Raw genomic sequence first — 19,088 nt, 5'->3', positions numbered from 1 at the left:
TTCTGAACAGGTTTCAGCAGAGCTTCCAGACCAAAATGGCCTAGGAAGAAAGGCCTGGTGATCTCCTTCTGAAAATCAGCCAGTGAAAACCCTAGAGATCACAATGGTCTGTTCCCAGTGTTCAGGGGGTTGTCATGAGTCAGGAGATTTGACAGCAGCTAATAATAACAACAGTCAGTTGCATGGGAATAAAGGTCTCACCTATCTTCTAACCCACAGAGGTGGTAGAGTCCTTGAGATCAAAGTTCTTGAGGTGCTTAGCATAGTGTTTTGTAAGCACTTCTAGCAGATGTTCAAAGCATTCAATGAATGCTTGTTGATTGGGCTTTGATTTAAAGGTCAGGTGCTTGGGGTTCTAGGATATAACAGTGGTAGCCTCTCCCAGGGGCCTCATAAGAGTTTTGTTGTCCTAAAGTTTGGGATTCAGGTTGAATCACTCCACGTGCTACTGTTTCATGTCTTATTTGGAAATGAAAATAGTCTTTGTACTTTGCTTGGCTTCCATGGACCCAGTAATCTTCATACTTAAGCCCTGGTGCTCCAAAGGCGTGACTCCACAGATAAGGGCAGACACACAGGTCAAGGTTCCCAGGAAGGAAAAGTGTGAGCTCTGGTTGCAGGGCTCAGCTCAGGAGATTTCCTTCATCTAGGTCCCACTTATTTGGAATTCACAATCACACTTGGACTTGGATGTGCCAAGTCAGGCAATTTATAAGAGGGAGTGGAAAGCTCGTGAAAAAAAAAAAGTTTTTTTTTTTTTTTTATTAGGATTTGGGTGAAGATTTACAGAGTAAATTCACTTTTCATACAGCAGTTCACATATACTTTGTCTCATGTCATTGACCAAAATTTACAATGCAGCAGCTCCCCTCCCACTTCCTCCCCATAGTTACCTCCTCCCAGTGTCCATCCCTTCATACTCTTCTGCACCCTGAGCTATCTCCCTGTGCATAAGCAGCCCTTCCTTCTCCCATGATTGTTCTCTCCAGGGCGTGTGTCTACTTGAGGTAAATGAGAAAAAAGATTTTTAAAGAACCTCAGCACATTGCATTTTCATGCACAAAAGAAACTATGGCCAATTGAAAATGATCTATTTATGAAAGCAGGTCCCATAGAACCTCTTTTCCTAAATACTTGATGAACAGTTAATTTGCCATACTACGTGTACTTGAATGAAGAAAACATTCAATATGTTGTCATTATTTCATAACTCAGGTTTTAGTAATTTGGATTGCACTGCTTTCAGTGAGGCCATTTGCAGTGGCAGAATGTTCAAGAAGCCCAGGCTTGGCCTCCCCTTCCCTGCTTGAACCCCACAGTCACGGAACTTCTGCAGCTGAGGAATCTCAGAGACTGGGCTTCTTACCTCGCTTAGTGGGCAGATGAGGAGGCCGAGGCCCAGGAGGCCCCGTGAAGCCAGGCTTGCTTGTTCTTGTGGTTCCGATAGCCTGAGCTTCTCTGAGGCTAACTCAGTTACTGGAGTCAGAAAGGCTGGGCGGCTGGGCCTCAGGGCTGGTGTGAGCTCTGCTGGGCAGATCCCTTAGGGCTGTGGCAGCCCCAGGGAGAGAAGAGGGCCCTGAGGAAGCCAGGCTGGGTCTCTGCTGATTGTCATGTAGCCCACTCAGCTGGAGAGGTTTCTGGGTTTCTGTTTAGAGACCCCACCAATCCATCTCCTGGCTCCAGAGCCCACCCTCCTGGCTTGGCTGACTTGGAACACCTGTGTCAGTTGTGTCCCTGTGGCACTCATAGGCCTGGACAGTGTGGGGAAATCCCAAAGGACAGTGCAGTGAACCGGGGCTGTTGACAGCCCTACCACCTTCAACCTGGAGGGGACAAGGGAGAAGCAGTAACCTGCTCCTGGAGGCAGAGGGAGCTTTGGGGAGACCAGCTAGCCACTGCCACCCACAGCAAGCGGGCTCCCTTCCCTCCTTCTGACCCACTGCTGATATCCTTTGGCAAAACCCATGACAAAGGTGAGGGGGAAGGGGCAAAGGAGCCACTGATACAAGTCAGCATTGGGGGAAATAGCGAGGAGAACGGGGGTGGATCATCAAATGGGCAGACAGGGGGCACCCAGCATAGTGCTATTTTTCAGACACTCACATCCTCACTTTCATTTCCACCTTGGAGGGAACTTTAGAGACCATCTAATCCAACTCTCTACCCAATATAGGAATCCCCTCTTCAACATTCCTGGTAATAGTTCTAATCTAGCCTTTGCTTGAATACTACCAGTGACAGGGAGCTCTCTACCTCATGTTTCCTTCCTGATTGCTAGAATGCTTTCCTCCCATCCCAAATCTTCCTTCCTGGCACTCCTGCCCATTTGTCCTTGCTTTCCCATTCTTCCCATCCATCATCCCTTCCTCAGGCACACTGCCAGCACCTCTGAATGACTGATTTGGAGAATATGAGGTGGTGTCAGGGGAGCTCCTGCCACCTCAGCCCCCTGCCCTCTGGACTCGCTGTTGTTGCAGAAAGGGGACCCTCCTGATCAACAACATCTTTGCCATCGTCCCTGCCATCCTCATGGGAGTTAGCCAAGTGGCCAAGGCTTTTGAGCTGATCATCTTTTCTCGAGTGGTGCTGGGCATCTGTGCAGGTACCTGGGGTGACAGCTGATGCCTAGCTTGTGTAAATAGACACCCCCAACCCCATTGGCTGAGGCTGGAACTAGGACTGGTGGGAGGCCGGCTCCTTTCGGCTCTTCTGGCTCAGTCTGGGTCTTTCCACCTTGGGGACGGCCACCTGTCTCGGTCTTCAGGCCTTGTGAACTACATACCCTCCTTTAACTTAACAAAATCTTTAATCAGGGAGAGATCTTTAAAAACACACTTGTAGTTCTTGGGAACTTGCCCTAAGATAGCCATGTGAGGAAGCCAGTCTAGCTTACTAGGAGATGAAGGGACATGGAGCACTGAGGCAACCAGAGACGCCTAGCCCTGCAGATAGGTGGGGAGGTATCTTGGACCTTCCGGCCCAGCCAAGCCTCTGGCTGATGGCAGCTGCATGAACAAACTCATGGGAAATCTAAGGGTTGCAGCTGCTCAGCAAAGTTCAGAATCAGGAAGAATGGTGTTGTTTTATATCATCAAGTTGATTCCAACTCATGGCAACCCCACGCTCCATAGGGTTTTCTTGACTGTGATCTTTACAGAAGCAGATAGCCAGGCCTTTTCTTCTGTTGCATGGTGCTGCTGGGTGGGTTTGAACCAGCAATCTTTTGTTTACCAGGTAAGGACAAACTATGACACCCAGGGACAAGAAGAAATAGCAACATCTTGTTATTTGAAAGGTCCCTAGGTGGCACAAAGGATTTGCACTAGGAGCTCTGGTGGCATGGTGCCTAAGGCATTTGACTGCTAACCAGAAGGCTGGAGTTCAAACCCACCAGCCACTCCTCAGAAGGAAGGTTGGCCAATCTACTCCCATAGTGATAGCACCTCGGAAACCCAAGGAGGGGTCACTATGAGTTGCATCTGACTCAATGGCAGTGACTAACGTAAAGGTTAGCGGTTTGAACCCCCCTCCCCCCAGGAGTGCTGAGGATCTACTTCCATAAAGATTACAACCAAGAAAACCCTACAGAGCTTAGTGCTACTCTGTAATACATGAGGTTGCGATGAGTTAGAATTAACTCAATGGCAACAAGCTTGGACCACAATTTTACCTTCAGGGATAAATAACTGATAGGCTTTACAAGATATCTGTGAGAAGGATGTACTAAACTGAGGGTTGGGATGTCAAACAAATGCACAAAGAATCTGGGGCCTCAGCAGCAAATGACATTTCTTAACTGTAACAGATTCTTTCAGTAAAAAAAAAAAAAAAAAAAGTTATACAAATAATATATGATTTAGAAAAAAATAGAAAATAAACCCAAGCAAAAGGTTGTCTTTAAGTCCCACCCCCTAGAGACACACCATGGTCTTAGATCCTCCCATGCCATAAACAACCCCTGTTCTCTGATGAGGAAGGTGTGGGTATTTTTGTCACACCCCAGATGTCCCCATGGTGGTCTGAGTGCAGTGAAGGGGTTTCCTTATGAGTTCTAAGCACCTAAGATTGGATCTGAGGGGAGGCAGGGATGGGCTCCTCCCTGTCTTTGTCTCCCAGTGCTGCACTGGGTAACAGAAAGACCACAAGTGATAGCTTTAAAGGGCAGGCATTTATTTTCTCACAGTTGTGGGGGATAAAAGTCCAAATCACGGTCTCAGTCCTATCAATGCTGTGAGCCTTTCTTCTAGTTTCTGGCATCTGCTGGTCAGACTTGGCATTCCTTGCTATCTGTCTTCCCCCATGTATGTCTCTATGTCTATGCTGGTCTTTATAACTCAGAAGTGATTAGGTTTAGGACCGACCCTATACTAGTATGACCTCATTAACATAAAAGAAAACTCTATTTTCAAACAGAGCCATAATTATAGATATGTTGTTATGTTGTTGTTATGTGCCGTCGAGTCAAACCTGACTCATAGCGACCTCCTTGGGTTTCCGAGGCAGTATCACTATCACTACGGAAGTAGGATTGCCCAACCTTCCTTCCGAGGAGTGGCTGGTGGGTTTGAACCGCCAGCCATCTGGTTAGCAGGCAAGTGTCTTATCCACTGTGCTACCAGAGATCCCCAATTATAGGTATAGGGCTTAGGATTTCAACACATGTTTTGGGTGGGGGGACACTTTAGTCCATAACACTGCCAGTGAGGACTGACTCCATGAAGATTATGAAATAGGATTGAATTAAATCCTAGCCCTGGTCACAGGAGCTGGGGGCTGCTCTTTCCTCTTCTGATTTTGTTTTGCCCAAACTAGGCATATCCTACAGTGCCCTTCCCATGTACCTGGGAGAACTGGCTCCCAAGAACCTGAGAGGCACCTTGGGGACTATGACTGAGGTCTTTGTCATCACTGGGGTCTTCCTAGCTCAGATCTTCAGCCTGCAGGCCATCCTTGGGAATCCCACAGGTAACCAACCAGCAGTGCACAGAGGCCTGGGGGTGGGGAAAGGGGCATACACCAGAACCATAGGTGCACCGGGTCAGCCTCTCATCTAGCTGTGCCCAGTGCTGCCAATGGGTTAGGCCAGATGAGGACTGAGAGTTGACTTTGGAATCAGGCATGTGGATCTTGGCTGACACTAGTGACCATGAGAAGTTCAGTCTTGGTGGGGTGATGGGGCAAAGCATGCTTGAAGGGTGTTCAAGAGCCCATGGGAGGGGAAGAATAGGAGACAGGCCATAGAGACAGCTCTTATGAACTTGGCTATAAAGGGAAGGAGAAAAGTGGGGCGGTAGCTGAAGGGGCAGTGAGGTCGAGAGAGGAGGGATTTTTCTTCCCAGTTAAGAGAAATAGTGGTGCACTTGAAGGCCCTGTTGTCATGTGCTGTTGATTTGATTCCGACTCATAGCAACCCCATGTGACAGAGTGGAAGTGCCCAATAGGGTTTTCTAGGCTGTAATCTTTACAGAAGCACATCACCAGGTCTGTCTTCCACGGAGCTGCTGGGTGGGTTCCAAGCACCGACCCTTCAGTGAGCCGCTGAGGGTTTAGGCAGCAGGAGTGGTCTAATAACGAGAGAGATATATGCAGGAGCGAACGAGTACAACCACTGTTACCATCACATGGGTGGACGTGGTACTTATAGATGAAAGCCTTAGAGTAAGGGTGGGAAAGATGCAGCAGATGCCGGAGGAGAGAAGAGAAACTATGAAACGGTAAGAAACGGGATCATGGGCAAGTGAAGGAGCCAGAACACAGAGCTTGTATGCAGGCCAGCTTTAAGCCCTATGTGAACATAGTGATTATTTTCTTTTTTTATATAAACATTTTCAAATCACCTGAATTTTACAAATTTACTTAACGGATGCTGTTCTGGTTACCTAGTGCCGCTCTGACAAGAATATACCACAAATGGGCATTAATTCAAGTCCATTGTAAGTCCCAAGGTCAGCAGAGCATGGCAGGCTGCTGAACAATGACACAGCTACATGCAGGGTTCAAGCATGCCATAAGCTGGAGACCATGCCCAAAACTGCTTCTTATATACGGGAAGCAGCCCACACACCCAAAGACAGCTACTCAGCTGCTTGTGGTAGATCCCACCAAGGAGTTGATTGCCTGTCTCATCATGGGGAATAACTACCACCAGCTGCCCAGCCACTCAACCAGGCCCAGCTAAGTTGACACACAAACATAACCACCACAGATGCATCAATGTCTCTGCAGTCCTCTCAGTTCCTTGAGGAGACTCTGAGCCTCAGAACTCAATGGTGCCCAACGGAAGATCCTTAGGGAGAATGATTCCCAAACTGCCCCAGTGTACTTGACAAACACTCCATTTCAGTGAGAAGCTTCAATCCCAGGGGATGTGAAAAAAGCCACACTGGCCTATTACTCCTAACAGCCACTGAGTAGTATGTGCTTAGCAATCCCTGAGTGGTGCAAATGGTTAAGCAGTCAGTTACTAACCAAAAAGTTGGAGGTTCAAATTCACCCAGAGACTCCTGGGAAGAAAGGGCTGGTGATCTACTTCTGAAAAACCAGTCATTGAAAACTCCATGAAGTCTGTGAGTGGCACACATGGTTAAGGATCTGGATACTAGCTGAAAGGTTGGTGGTTCAAATCCAACTAGAGGGTCCTCACAAGACAGACCTGGTGATCTGCTTCTGACAGTTCACAACCTTAAAAACCCTATGGAGCAGTTTTACTCTGTACACATGAGGTCATCATGTGTGTAGGAGTTGACTCAATGGCAACTAAAACATATGTAAATACACACATACAGAATTTTGCACAAATAACACACACATTATAGTTTTGACAAACCACACAACCCCCTCAGATGTTAAGTTTCTTATGCCAACTATGTACATAATATGCATGTGCACACTATTTTATGTGGGCTGTTATTTATGGAAAAATGTGGTAGACACACACATATATATATATGGTATATACATACGTATGGTATATATCTATCTCTATATATACATGTGTGTATATATATATATATAATCCTTGGTGAAGTAGAGGATCAGAAAAAGAGGAAGACTCAGCAAGATGGATTGACACTATGGCGTGACAACGGGCTCAAGCATAGCAACAATTGTGAGGATGGTGCAGGATTAGGCAGTGTTTCGTTCTGTCATACATGGTGTTGCTATGAGTGGGAACGGACTCCGTGGTGCCTAGCAACAACACCATGTTTTATATGTATATCAAAGCTCTTGGAAGCGAGAGTGGCCAAACTTCATCTCACCTACTTTGGTCAGGTTGTCAGAAGGAACCATTCCCTGGAGAAGGATATCATGCTTGGTAAAGTACAGGGTCAATGAAAAAGGGGAAGGCCTTCAATAAGATGGATTGACAAAGTGGATGCAACGATGGGCTCAGGTATAGCAGGGATTATGAGGCTGGCACAGGACCGGGCAGTGTTTTGTTCTATTGTACATAGGGTTGCTATGAGTCGGAGATGACTCGATGGCACCTAACAACAACAAAAGCTCTGGTGGTGCAGTGGTTAAGTGCCTGACTGCTAACCAAAAGGTCAACGTTTCGAATGCAGCAGCTGCTCCATGGGAGAAAGATGAGGCAGTCTGCTTCCCTAAGGATTTACAGCCTTGGAAACTCTATGGGGCAGTTCTACTCTGTCCTATATTGTGGTTACAAGTCAGAATTGACTCTATGGCAACAGGTTGGTTTTTTTTTTTTTTTTTTTGGTGTGTGTATGTGTGTGTGTGTATACCTATCTATCTATCTATCTGGATTGGAAAGCCTATGTCAGTTCTACTCTGACACATGTGGAGTTGCCATGAGTCCTAGCCAACTCCATGCAGCTGACATTGGGGGCTTAAAGAGTGTGGTCTCAATCCCCTCCACTCCTTATGCATTTATTTCAATGATGAGAAGGGTGAGGCTTAGAGAGGCTCACTCACCTTGCAGTTCACATCCTAGCTAGCATGGTGGGAGGTGGTCTTGTACATATGGACTCTCAGTCAAATCTCTGTACCACCTTCCAGAAGGAGCTCACACAATCAGAGCACTGGGATTCCCCCACCCCCCAATACACACAAACACTTTCCAACCATAACATTGGAACAAATGTGACTTCACATCTCTAGGGCTCAAACTTGTAAACCATACACTATTCCCAAGAAAAGCAACACTCTTCTTGCAAAATGAATTAATAGTACATGTACTTTTTTCCTATTATAATTATTTTTTCCATCTTTAATGTGGCACCCCTTTGTGGGTAGGCCCTGGGCAGCTACATCTTGGCAAGGACTATGTCCCTACTGTTCTTGGTTCTCACCAAGAGCTGAGACATCATGAGCGAGTGAACTTCTAAGAGAAGAGAGTTCTGGTGGAAGGTCAGCAAGGGATGCTTGGAGCCCCAGGGGTCCCTGGCCCACTAGGGTTTCAAGTTCATGGTGTTGCTTTCTTCCAGGTTGGCCTGTGCTCTTCGCCATCACAGGGATTCCCGCACTGCTTCAACTCCTGACCCTTCCCTTCTTTCCCGAGAGTCCCCGCTATACCCTGATTCAGAAAAGAGATGAGGACACAGCTCGACAAGGTATTTGTGATGCAGGCAGCTCCTTCAGAGCCCTCCAGTGCCTTCCCTCCCTACCCCACCCCGATGCCGGCCAATCTGTCCCTCCCCAGTCCTGCTCAGAGCAGAGAACAGGCTGAGAGGTGTGCAGGAGATGCAGGCCCCTGGAGGGTGGAAGGGCAGGGATGGAGGGGGTCTGTGGATAGGATTGGCCACCCCAGGCTGAAACTGTACCAAGAGTAAGAGATGGGATCAGAGTTGGTCAGCATATTGAGAGCCAAGAGTTTGATCAGGTATGGGAACATGGTCACAGCATTGGGACCTAGTTAGGGACAGGTGAGCACTTAGCACTAGGGAGACAGCCAACCTACAGCCAGAGTGGAAAGGCCTCAGAGGCAAGAGGGAGCCCCATTTGTCCTTAAACTCTGATAAGGCTGCTGTGCGGGAGGCTGGGCCATGCTGGCATATACACTCTTCTCTCCCACAGCTCTGAGGGCACTGCGCGGCCAGGCTGACGTGGAGGATGAGATGGAGGAAATGCGTCTGGAGGCCTGGGCTGAGAAGGCTGAGGGCCGCCTGTCCGTGCTCAACCTCTTCACATTCCGGCCTCTGCGATGGCAGCTCGTCTCCATCATTGTGCTGATGGCCGGGCAGCAGCTCTCGGGAGTTAATGCAGTACGTTGGGCTGTGGGGATGGCCACTGAGGCCAGAGCAGTGGGCCAGTGTTGGCGAGAAGGGGTCAGCCCTGGGTGGACTGCTTTCTGTGCACATGGCTACTGTTACACACTAAAAGGCAGTTTTGATTTAGTTAAGAAACATTTAGTGAAGTATTATGGGTAGTGTTCAAGGAGCCCTGGTGGTGTAGTGGTTAAGCACTCAGCTGCTAACCGAAAGGTTGGAGATTTGAACCCTCCCAGTGGCTCTTCAGGAGAAAGAACCAGTGCTCCGCTGCTGTGAAGAGTATAGCCTGGAAAACCCTCTGGGGCACTTCTCTCTTGTCACAGAGGGCTGCTGGGGGTCAAAATGGGCCCAACGGCACCTAGCAACAATATCATGGATAGTATTGACATAGCTATTGTTACCTGCTGTCAGGGAGCTCTGGTGGCCTAGTACCTAAGGCATTTGACTGCTAACCAGAAGGCTGGGAATTCAACCCACCAGCCATTCCTTGGGAGGAAGATTGGGCAATCTACTTCTGTAGAGATACCACCTCAGAAACCCAAGGAGAGGTTCCTATGAGTCAGAACTGACTTGACGGCAGTGAGTGTAGGGGTGTGTGTGTGTGTGTGTGTGTGTGTGTGTGTAGCTGCTGTCAAGTCAGTATCCAATTCATGGTAACTCCACAAGCAACAGACCATAATGCTTCCTGGTTCTGTGCCAGCTGATCAGCTGCCAATTAGACTGCTGTGATCCATAATATTTTCATTGGCTGATATTTCAGAAGTAGACCACCAAGCCTTTATTCCTTGTCCATCACAATCTGGAAGTTCTTCCGAAATCTACTTAGCATCATAGCAACTGATAGACGGGTGGTGGCTGCATATGATGTGCATTGGCAGAAACCAAACTCGGGTGTCCTGCATGGAAGGCGAGAAATCTACCCCCAAGCCACCACTGTCTCCTTAGTATTCTTTCTGTGTGCAAAGTTCTGCTCTGCATCCAGGAAGAGCAAAAGCAAGATGAGTTGGGGACTCTGTGCATGAGCCAAAGTTCCAAATGAGGGTTGTGACAGGTGGTCACACTTTATTGCTCAGGACATTTTGTTTGCATGTAACAGGCAGCCCTGGGAAGAGTTTAGGCTCTCTGTCTCCCAGCTCCACCTCTCCCCACACACCTGCAGTCATCTTCTCTTGCTCCAGAACAATTTTCTAGGCTTCCCCAAGAGAATAAACCTCTTGCCAATAGTCCTTTCCCCTCTGTACAAGAGACCAGTTAGACGGAGATGGAGCTGGGTTCCTGGAAGGTAAGTCGTTGGCCCACCCTGGGCCAGGGACCCACCCCAAGCTCACGCAGCCATGACCGATGTTGGCATCACTTTGTGTGAGTGTGATTGCTTTTACTGTAACTGAATCTACTGATCGTGTGGAATGAAGGATGTAGATCTGAAAAAATGGGGGTCACTTCCAGGAAACAGGAGGTTGAGTGACTAGCCCAACTGATGCCAGAGGATAGTGTCAGGAGGGAGGTGGCTTTTGAACTGGGCCTTTGAGGATTCATGGATGTTTAACAAGTGACCTTAGGAGAAGTGAGCAGCCCAGGCAGGAACCCCCAAATGGGAAACAGCACCTGTGGCTTTCAGAACGGTGTATATGAGACTATGATTGGGGCTGAGCCAGAAGAGAAGCTAAGTTTGGGGTTGGTTTGGCCCAGAATGAGAAGCAAGAAACCATTGTAGGGGACCTGAGATGGTAGAATACAAAGCATCAGATGAGAGAGGGACTGGGAGTCTGGATAGCCCAAGCAGTTTGCTACTGGCTGCTAACCCAAAGGTGGGTAGTTTGAACTCACCCAGCAACTCCATGGAAGAAAGGTTTGGTGAACAGCTTCTATAAAGATTAGTGTTGTTGGGTGCTGTGGAGTTGTTTTTGACTCATGGCAACTCTGTGTGTTAGAGAATAGAACTGCCCCACAGGGTTTTCCTGGCTGTAAGGTTAAAGTAGCAGATCCCCGGGTCTTTCAGCTAAGAAAACCCTATGGAGCAGTTCTACTGTATAAAATACGGGGGCCAGGAGTGAGGGATGAACTCAATGGCAGCTAACAACAGCAATAACAGCAGAGATGGTCTACTCCAGCTCTACATCCAGCCCATTGCACGGATGCAGAAACTGAGGCTCAGCAAAGGGAAGAGCCAGACTCCACCCCAGGTCTCCTGACTCCAGTTCATGGCCCTTTTCCCCACAACCTGCCTCCTCCTTCCTGTCCAAGGCACTCACATGCAGGCTTCCAGGACCATCTGTTGCTTCTTGTTGTTGTTGTTATGTGCCATTGAGTTGGACCCGACTCAAAGCGACCCCTCCTTGGGTTTCCGAGGCAGTATCACTACGGAAGTAGATTGCCCCATCTTCCTTCCGAGGAGTGGCTGGTGTGTTTGAACCGCCAGCCTTCTGGTTATCAGTCAAATGCCTTAGGCACTATGCTACCAGACATTAAGTCATACTTAAGCCACAGGCTGGGTCTCAGAGCCTCTCCTCACAGCCCCTGTGCTTTTGTTTTAGATCAACTACTACGCAGACATGATCTATGCCTCGGCAGGGGTGGATGCCGCACATTCCCAGTACGTCACGGTGGGGGCCGGCGTGGTCAACATAGTGATGACTGTCATCTCAGTGAGTGACTAGGGATGAACACAGGAGCCCCACAGAGTCATCTTAGGTGTGGTGGCAGTGCTGGCCCTGGGGTGGCCTGAGGGACATGCACATGGACTTCTTAGCTGTGTGACCTCAAGCAGGTCACTCAAATAACTTCATGTCCAAGTTTCTTCCTTTGTGGAATGGTTACAGTGATTGTAATACCATGTTCTGATAGTGGCGCTCTTTCTTATTGGTGTAATACTATTACTTCAGAGTTTGGTATCTGAAAGTGTGATTCACTTAGGCCATGATTTACATGCATCATGAAAAGGTTGAATTGACGAAGTGCATTCCTTAGAGGTACATGATTAGGATAGGCCTTTCTTTAGGGCTTTCTCAAGCTTTCTTCTTATTATTTTAAGTCCTGGATCTTGGGTTACCTGTGAGGCTAACCTTCTGAAAATGTATTACTTATTTATGTTTTCCCCAGAGCTAGTTTAAGCCTCAGTCAATTTCCAGAGGATTTAGAATGTAACGGAGACAGGGGTGGGAGTTAAAGACAGCAGCAGAGGATGATGGGAGAACTGAAGGAGGGAAGGAGGAGCAGGTCCTGGCCTGATTCCAGACCCTTCCCCAGAGTCTGCCCACCCCTTCCTCCTGCTGGATCCCTTAGCTCCCCTCCCTGTTGCCCTTTGGGACAGGGCCATTCTGTCATCTGAGCCCTCCTCCCCTAGGACAAATAATCATGACTAGAACCTTCTTGGGAGCTCTGGTAGCATAGTGGCTAAGGCACTTGACTGCTAACCAGAAGGCTGGCAGTTCAAACCCACCAGCCACTCCTCAGAAGGAAGATGGGGCAATCTACTTCCGTAGTGATACTGCCTCAGAAACCCAAGGAGGGTCGCTATGAGTCAGGTCCGACTCGATGGCACACAACAACAACAACAGAACCTTCTTCCCATCCTGCTACCTGGAGAAACTCAAGCCAGAAACACAGAGGACCCTGCCTTTCTCTCCTGGAGGAGCAACTCCTGAGGATTAGGCTGGAGACGAAGCTGATCTCAGACCTTTCCCTCCCTTTTTCATAAGATACTGGTCGAGTAGTGCTCACTGAGTGGTGATGACAGTCTCCTCCTTTAGGGTTGTTGGAGAAGCAGGAGTGAAATGGGTAAACATGGGCACTGAGTAGGCCCTTGATGAGTGCCCACTGTCAGTGAGGGTAGTGGTGGGCTGGAGCAGGGATGGAAAGAGTATTAGAACTAAAGAAAGGAGGCCAGTAGGAAGGGCCAGGGCCCACACTTGCTATACCAGAGAAGAGGCCCACTAGGCAGGGAGTGGGAAGTTCCTGTCTAGGAAGAACCCTGGAAAATGAATGGGGATGCGTGGCCCTCCCACCATGAGGCCAGATTCTGAGCAGTGTGAATGTCCATTTGAGCAGCCAGGAGGAATAGGGGGTGAAATCTAGGGGACCACAGATGACTGGGACAGTGACTGGCAGTGGGTGCAGAGTCTGACTGCATGACCATCAACCTCACGTCCAAATAAGCAGCCTGTGGTCCAAGCTGCCAGCAGCAGGGCTATCAAAGGGATGTTTGAGGAGTGGTGGGAAGAGGGATGGGGATGCAGGGGCCCAGCTTGAAGGCCCCGGAGCCTATGGCACTTCTCACCTCGAGCTCCTTTCTGCACTTTCCCCTGTAGGCCGGTATCGTGGAGCTGCTGGGGCGGAGGTGCCTCCTGCTGACTGGCTATGGCATCTGTGGCTTGGCCTGCCTCGGGCTAACACTGGCGCTGCTCTTCCAGGTTAGGACCACGTTATCTGCCCATTTGACCACTGGGACTTGGCAGGGAGGTGGGAAGGCATTGGCATAGAACCAGCACCCTAGACCACATGGCTGGTCCTCACCTGTTGACTCCCGGCCCTTTTATATACAAGTATTATGCAGTGTCCCCGTTACCACATCTCCTGAAATGAAACTCAGGAATGACTTCATATACCCATACACACCAGGATAGCTAAGTAAATAAATGTAATGCCCCAACAATAAGGTAAAAGAAGGACTCCTGGTGGGACAGCAGTTAAGCACTTGGCTGCTAGCCAAAGGTTGATGATTCAAACCCATTCAGAAGCTCTGTAGGAGAAAAGACCTGGTGATGTGCTCCTGTAAAGATTACAGACAAGAAAACCCTATGGGACAGTTCTACTGGGTCACATGGGGTCGCTATGAGTCAGAATCAACTCTGTGGCACCCAGCAACAACATAAGGTGAAAGAGAATAAAGAAAACAATTTATAACAAAACATGCATTTTAATATATAAATGCTGCTACCCTAGGAGCTCTGGTAGCATAGTGGCTAAGGCACTTGACTGCTAACCAAAAGGCTGGTGGTTCAAACCCACCAGCCACTCCTCAGAAGGAAGATGGGGCAATCTACTTCCATAGTGATACTGCCTCGGAAACCCAAGGAGGGGTCGCTATGAGTCAGGTCCGACTTGATGGCACATAACAACAACAACCCTAGAAAACACTGACATATAATGAACGAGTATCGATTTAAGAGAAGTAAGAAGAAATCCTCCCACTGAAGAAGTACAAGAAAATGAGAACAGATGTAGAGATGGACCACAGGTAAACTAGGATTGTTGTTGTTGTAAGCCATGCGGCTGATTCCAAGTCATAGTGACTCATGTGTTACAGAGTAGAACTGCTACATAGGGTTTCTTAGGCTATAAATCTTTACGGTGGAAGATAACCAGATCTTTTTGTCATGGAGCTGCTGGGTGGGTTTGAGCTGCTGGGTGGGTTTGAACCACCAACCTTTCAGTTAGCAGCTATGTGCTTAACCCTTGTGCCACCAGGGCCCCAAACTAGTACTGTTGTTGTGTGCTGTTCAGTTGATTCCCAAGGTATCTATATGAGACCAGAGAAAGAAGGCACTTAACAACAACAACAACAATATAGTTGAAAGTCCAGATAACTTTGGGCAAGTACAAGGAGCCCTTTCACCAAGGTCTGCTACATGTGTCAACAAGGTGGTCTTGGGTCACTCCAACTTTCAGAGACTCCATTTCTTCTCCCATTGAACTAGAAGTGATCAGGATGTGAAATGCTCAGCCTTTCAGGAAAACTGGTAGATTGGTCTGTGGTTTCTACAAGGGTTCTCTCCAGAGGGTGGAATAGTGAGTCCAGATCTAAACTCGGTCACCTGCTGAGTTCATGATTAGGCCACCACTGGTCCCAGAAAGGCCGAATCTCTTCTCAGTATGTGTCCAGGGCTCTCTGAGCAGAGTCACTGTGTTCACGTAGGATGGAAACAATGGTATACTCAGAGGGGGGATGTGAAGACAGGTGAGACAGTGGATGTGAAGGGCAGAAATCAACACCTGGCACTAGCTTGTAATCAATGGCAGCAGCTCTACTGTTACCTTACTGTCCTGTAAGGAAAGGTGGTGAGAGTACCCACCAGCAATCAAAGGCTATGTATATATCAGTCACTCTTCTTATCTGCTTCCTCTCTTGCCCACAGAGCCCTTGAGGCCCATGTATGTAGTCACATAGGTGCTGGGACATTCATGTGGGGCTCCTTCTTCCAGCAGCAGGAAAGTGGACCTGAAGGTGGGCCCACCTGTTTGCAGGGCTCTTGGCCTCTGCTCTCAGGTCCCAGACCAGGCCCTCCCAACCATAGATGTCCCTGTCTGTCCCCACAGAGCACTGTCCCTGAGCTGTCTTACCTTGGCATCATCTGTGTCTTTGCCTACATCGCGGGACATTCCATTGGGCCCAGTGAGTACCTCTATCCCTCCCTGACCCTGCCAGGCTAAGGAATGTGAGAGCCAGGCTGGTGCCCTAGTGACCTTCTATGGCTCTGGAGGTGCCTAGATTCAGATCCAGAGTCCAACAAGGGGAAGAGCCTCTGTAAAGAGGGACTCAAGTCAGCTGGGCCCAATGGGGGAGCATCTGGGTTCATTTGGAAACCCTCTACTTGCTTGTGCTGGCCTCCAAGCCCAGGGCCCCCAGGTTAATCTGTCTTTGGTCCCTCTCATCTCCACCACAATCCCGTGTTGCCTTATTCTGTGCATGCATAGCTCTAGGTCTACTTCTGAGCAGCTCCAGACTCCAAGTTTCCCTTCGCCCTGTGGCCATCTGAGAACACAGGCGAGTTCTCCCTGCTTTGACTCATGCTGTTGGGTGCCATAGAGTTGATTCCAACTTGTAGCAAACTCCTAACAGAAATGCCCCATAGGGTTTTCTACGTTGTAATCTTTTTGGAAGCAAATCATCAGGTCTTTCTGCCCCAGAATTCCTGGGTAGGTTTTAACCACCAATATTTTGGTTAGCAGCCAAGTGCTTAACCATTGCACCACCAGAGCTCCTAGCTTTTACTCCTAGTACTCTAATGTTAACATTCCCTGCAGAAGCTTTGAAAGAGCTGTTCCCAAACCAGAATAAAGGTATTAACCCATTTAACAGGTATCGATGGAGAACATCTTAGTCTGCAGCCATGGACAAGACCAATGTAGTAATATTTAATCTTAAAAAAATGGGGTTTTGGGCAGGAAGCCTTTCTGAGGCACCTCAGTTGGAGGGCGGGGGGTCTCTGGGGAATGGGCTATTGTGTGTGTGTATACCTGGGTTCTGGCTTGTTTTACCCTCTTCTGTCTGGTAGGGTAGCCTGGAGCAAGCCCCCTTGACCTTCTGCAGGCCCCAGGCTCCTCTTGGGGCATACAGGTGATTAGGTGCAAGATAGGATAGTAGACAATGACACTTGTTGTTGTTGTTAGGTGCCGTTGAGTCATCTCCAACTCATAGCGACCCTATCCATGCACACCAGCACGAAACACTGCCCCAGTCTTGTGCCAGCCTCATGATACTTACTGTACCTGAGCCCATCATTGAAGCCACTGTATCTACGCATCTTGTTGAGGGCCTTCCCCTTCTTTGTTGACCCCCCACTTTACTAAGCACGATATACTTCTCCAGGGAATGGTCCCTTCTGACAACATGACCAAAGTAGGTGAGATGAAGTCTAGCCAGTCTCACTTCCAAAAAGCGTTCCAGCTGCACTTCCTCCAGGACAGATTTGTTAGTCCTTTTAGCAGACCATGGTGCTCTTAGCATTCTTCTCCAACACCGCAACTCAAAAGCATCAATTCTTCTTCAGTCTTCCCTATTCATTGTGCAGCTTTCACATGCGTAAGAGACAATTAAAAATACCATGGCATGGGTTAGGCGTACCTTAGTCTTCAAGGAGACATCTTTGCTCTTCATCACTTGAAAGAGGTCTTTTGCAGCAGATTTTGCCCAATGCAATATGCCATATGATGTCTTGACTGCTGCTTCCACTGGTATTGATTGTAGAACCAAATAATATCAAATCCTTGACAACTTCAATCTTTTCTCCATCCACCATGAAGTTGTCTATTGGACCAGTTGTAAGGATTTTTGTTTTCTTTATATTGAGGTGTGGGAGCTCTGGTAGCATAGTGGCTAAGACACTTGCCTGCTAACCAGACGGCTGGCGGTTCAAACCCACCAGCCACTCCTCGGAAGGAAGGTTGGGCAATCCTACTTCCGTAGTGATACTGCCTCGGAAACCCAAGGAGGGGTCGCTATGAGTCGGGGCCGACTCGACGGCAAACAACAACAACAACATATTGAGGTATAATCCATACTGCAGACTTGTAGTCTTTCATCTTCATCAGTAAGTGCTTCAAGTCATCCTCACTTTCAGTAAGCGCAAAGTTGTGTCATCTGCATGTCACAGGTTGTTAATGAGTCTCCTCCAATCCTGATGCCACATTCTTCTTCATATAATTCAGCTTCTCAGATTATCTGCTCAGCATACAAGTTGAATAAGTATGGTGAAAGGGTACAACCTTGACGCACTCCCTTCTTGATTTTGAACCATGCAGTGTCCCCTTGTTCTGTTTGAATGACAGCCTCCTGATTTATATACAGGTTCCTCATGAATATAATCAAATATTCTGGAATTCCCATTCTTCTCAATGTTATCCACAATTTGTTATGATCCACATAATTGAATGCTTTGCATAGTCAATAAAACATAAGTAACCATTTTTTCTAGTATTCTTTGCTTTCAGCCAAGATCCATCTGACATCAGCAATGATATCCCTCATCCCACATCCTCTTCTGAATCCAGCTTGCATTTCTGGGAGCTCTCTGTCAATATACTGCTACAACCATTTATAAATTATCTTCAGTAATTTATAAGATATTGAGCTTCTCCATTGCTTCTTGCCACAGATATAGTCAATCTGATTCCTGTGTATTCCATCTGGTGAAGGCCATGTATATAGTCATCACTTGTGTTGTTGAAAAAAGGTATTTGCAATGAATAAGTCATTGATCTTGCAAATTCTATCATGAGATCTCCAGGATTATTTCTATCACCAAGGCCGTATTTTCCAACTACTGGTAAGTCTTCTTTGTTTCCAACTTTCGCACTCCAATCACCAGTGATAATCAACACATCTTGATTGCCCCAGGCTCCTCTTGGGGCATACAGGTGATTAGGTGCAAGGTAGGATGGTAGACAATGACACTTGTTGTTGTTGTTGTTGTTAGGTGCTGTAGAGTCATCTCCAACTCATAGTGACCCCATCCATGCACACCAGCACGAAACACTGCCCCAGTCTTGTGCCAGCCTCACGATCCTTACTGCACCTTACTGTTTGGTCAATTTCAGACTGAAGAAGTAATCTTCAATTTCCTCTTCTTTGGTTTTGGTGGTTGGTGTGTAAATTTGATAGTAGTATCAACTGGTCTTCCTTGTAGGTGTTTGGATATTATCCTATCACTGACAGTTTTGTCCTTCAGGACAGATCTTGAAACAGTCTTCGTGATGATGAATGCCACACCATTCCTCTTCAATTTGTCATTCCCGGCGTAGTAGATTATTTGGTTGTCTGATTCAAAATGGCCCATACCAGTCCATTTTAGCTCACTAATGCCGTAGTGCCTAAGGCACTTGACTGCTGACCAGAAAGCTGGTGATTCAAACCCACCAGCCACTTCTGGGAAGGAAGATGGGACAATCTACTTCCATAGTGATACTACCTCGGAAACCCAAGGAGGGGTCACTATGAGTCAAGTCTGACTCGATGGCACATAACAACAACAACAAATACAACATAGAGCTCTGGTAGTGTAGTGCCTAAGGCACTTGACTGCTAACCAGAAGGCTGGTGGTTCAAACTCACCAGCCACTCCTCAGAAGGAAGGTTGGGCA

At 47.8% G+C, this 19,088-nt stretch overlaps 1 protein-coding gene across 1 annotated transcript in view; it reads left to right on the top strand.

Annotated features, from left to right (window-relative positions):
• SLC2A7 (solute carrier family 2 member 7) overlaps window positions 1–19,088 on the top strand; it is a 34,312-nt gene that overhangs the window by 5,524 nt on the left and 9,700 nt on the right. The window contains exons 4-10 of the mRNA XM_007942656.1: window positions 2,478–2,602; window positions 4,813–4,965; window positions 8,448–8,573; window positions 9,037–9,224; window positions 11,765–11,875; window positions 13,538–13,639; window positions 15,546–15,621. Coding sequence (XP_007940847.1) covers window positions 2,478–2,602; window positions 4,813–4,965; window positions 8,448–8,573; window positions 9,037–9,224; window positions 11,765–11,875; window positions 13,538–13,639; window positions 15,546–15,621 — 881 coding nt within the window. The remainder of the gene's footprint in view (window positions 1–2,477; window positions 2,603–4,812; window positions 4,966–8,447; window positions 8,574–9,036; window positions 9,225–11,764; window positions 11,876–13,537; window positions 13,640–15,545; window positions 15,622–19,088) is intronic.

This window comes from Orycteropus afer, unplaced genomic scaffold (assembly GCF_000298275.1).
Source record: "Orycteropus afer afer isolate SDZICR_OR568_19922 unplaced genomic scaffold, OryAfe1.0 scaffold00094, whole genome shotgun sequence".
Taxonomy (NCBI): domain Eukaryota; kingdom Metazoa; phylum Chordata; class Mammalia; order Tubulidentata; family Orycteropodidae; genus Orycteropus; species Orycteropus afer.
This window is presented reverse-complemented; position numbering and strand designations above follow the sequence as displayed.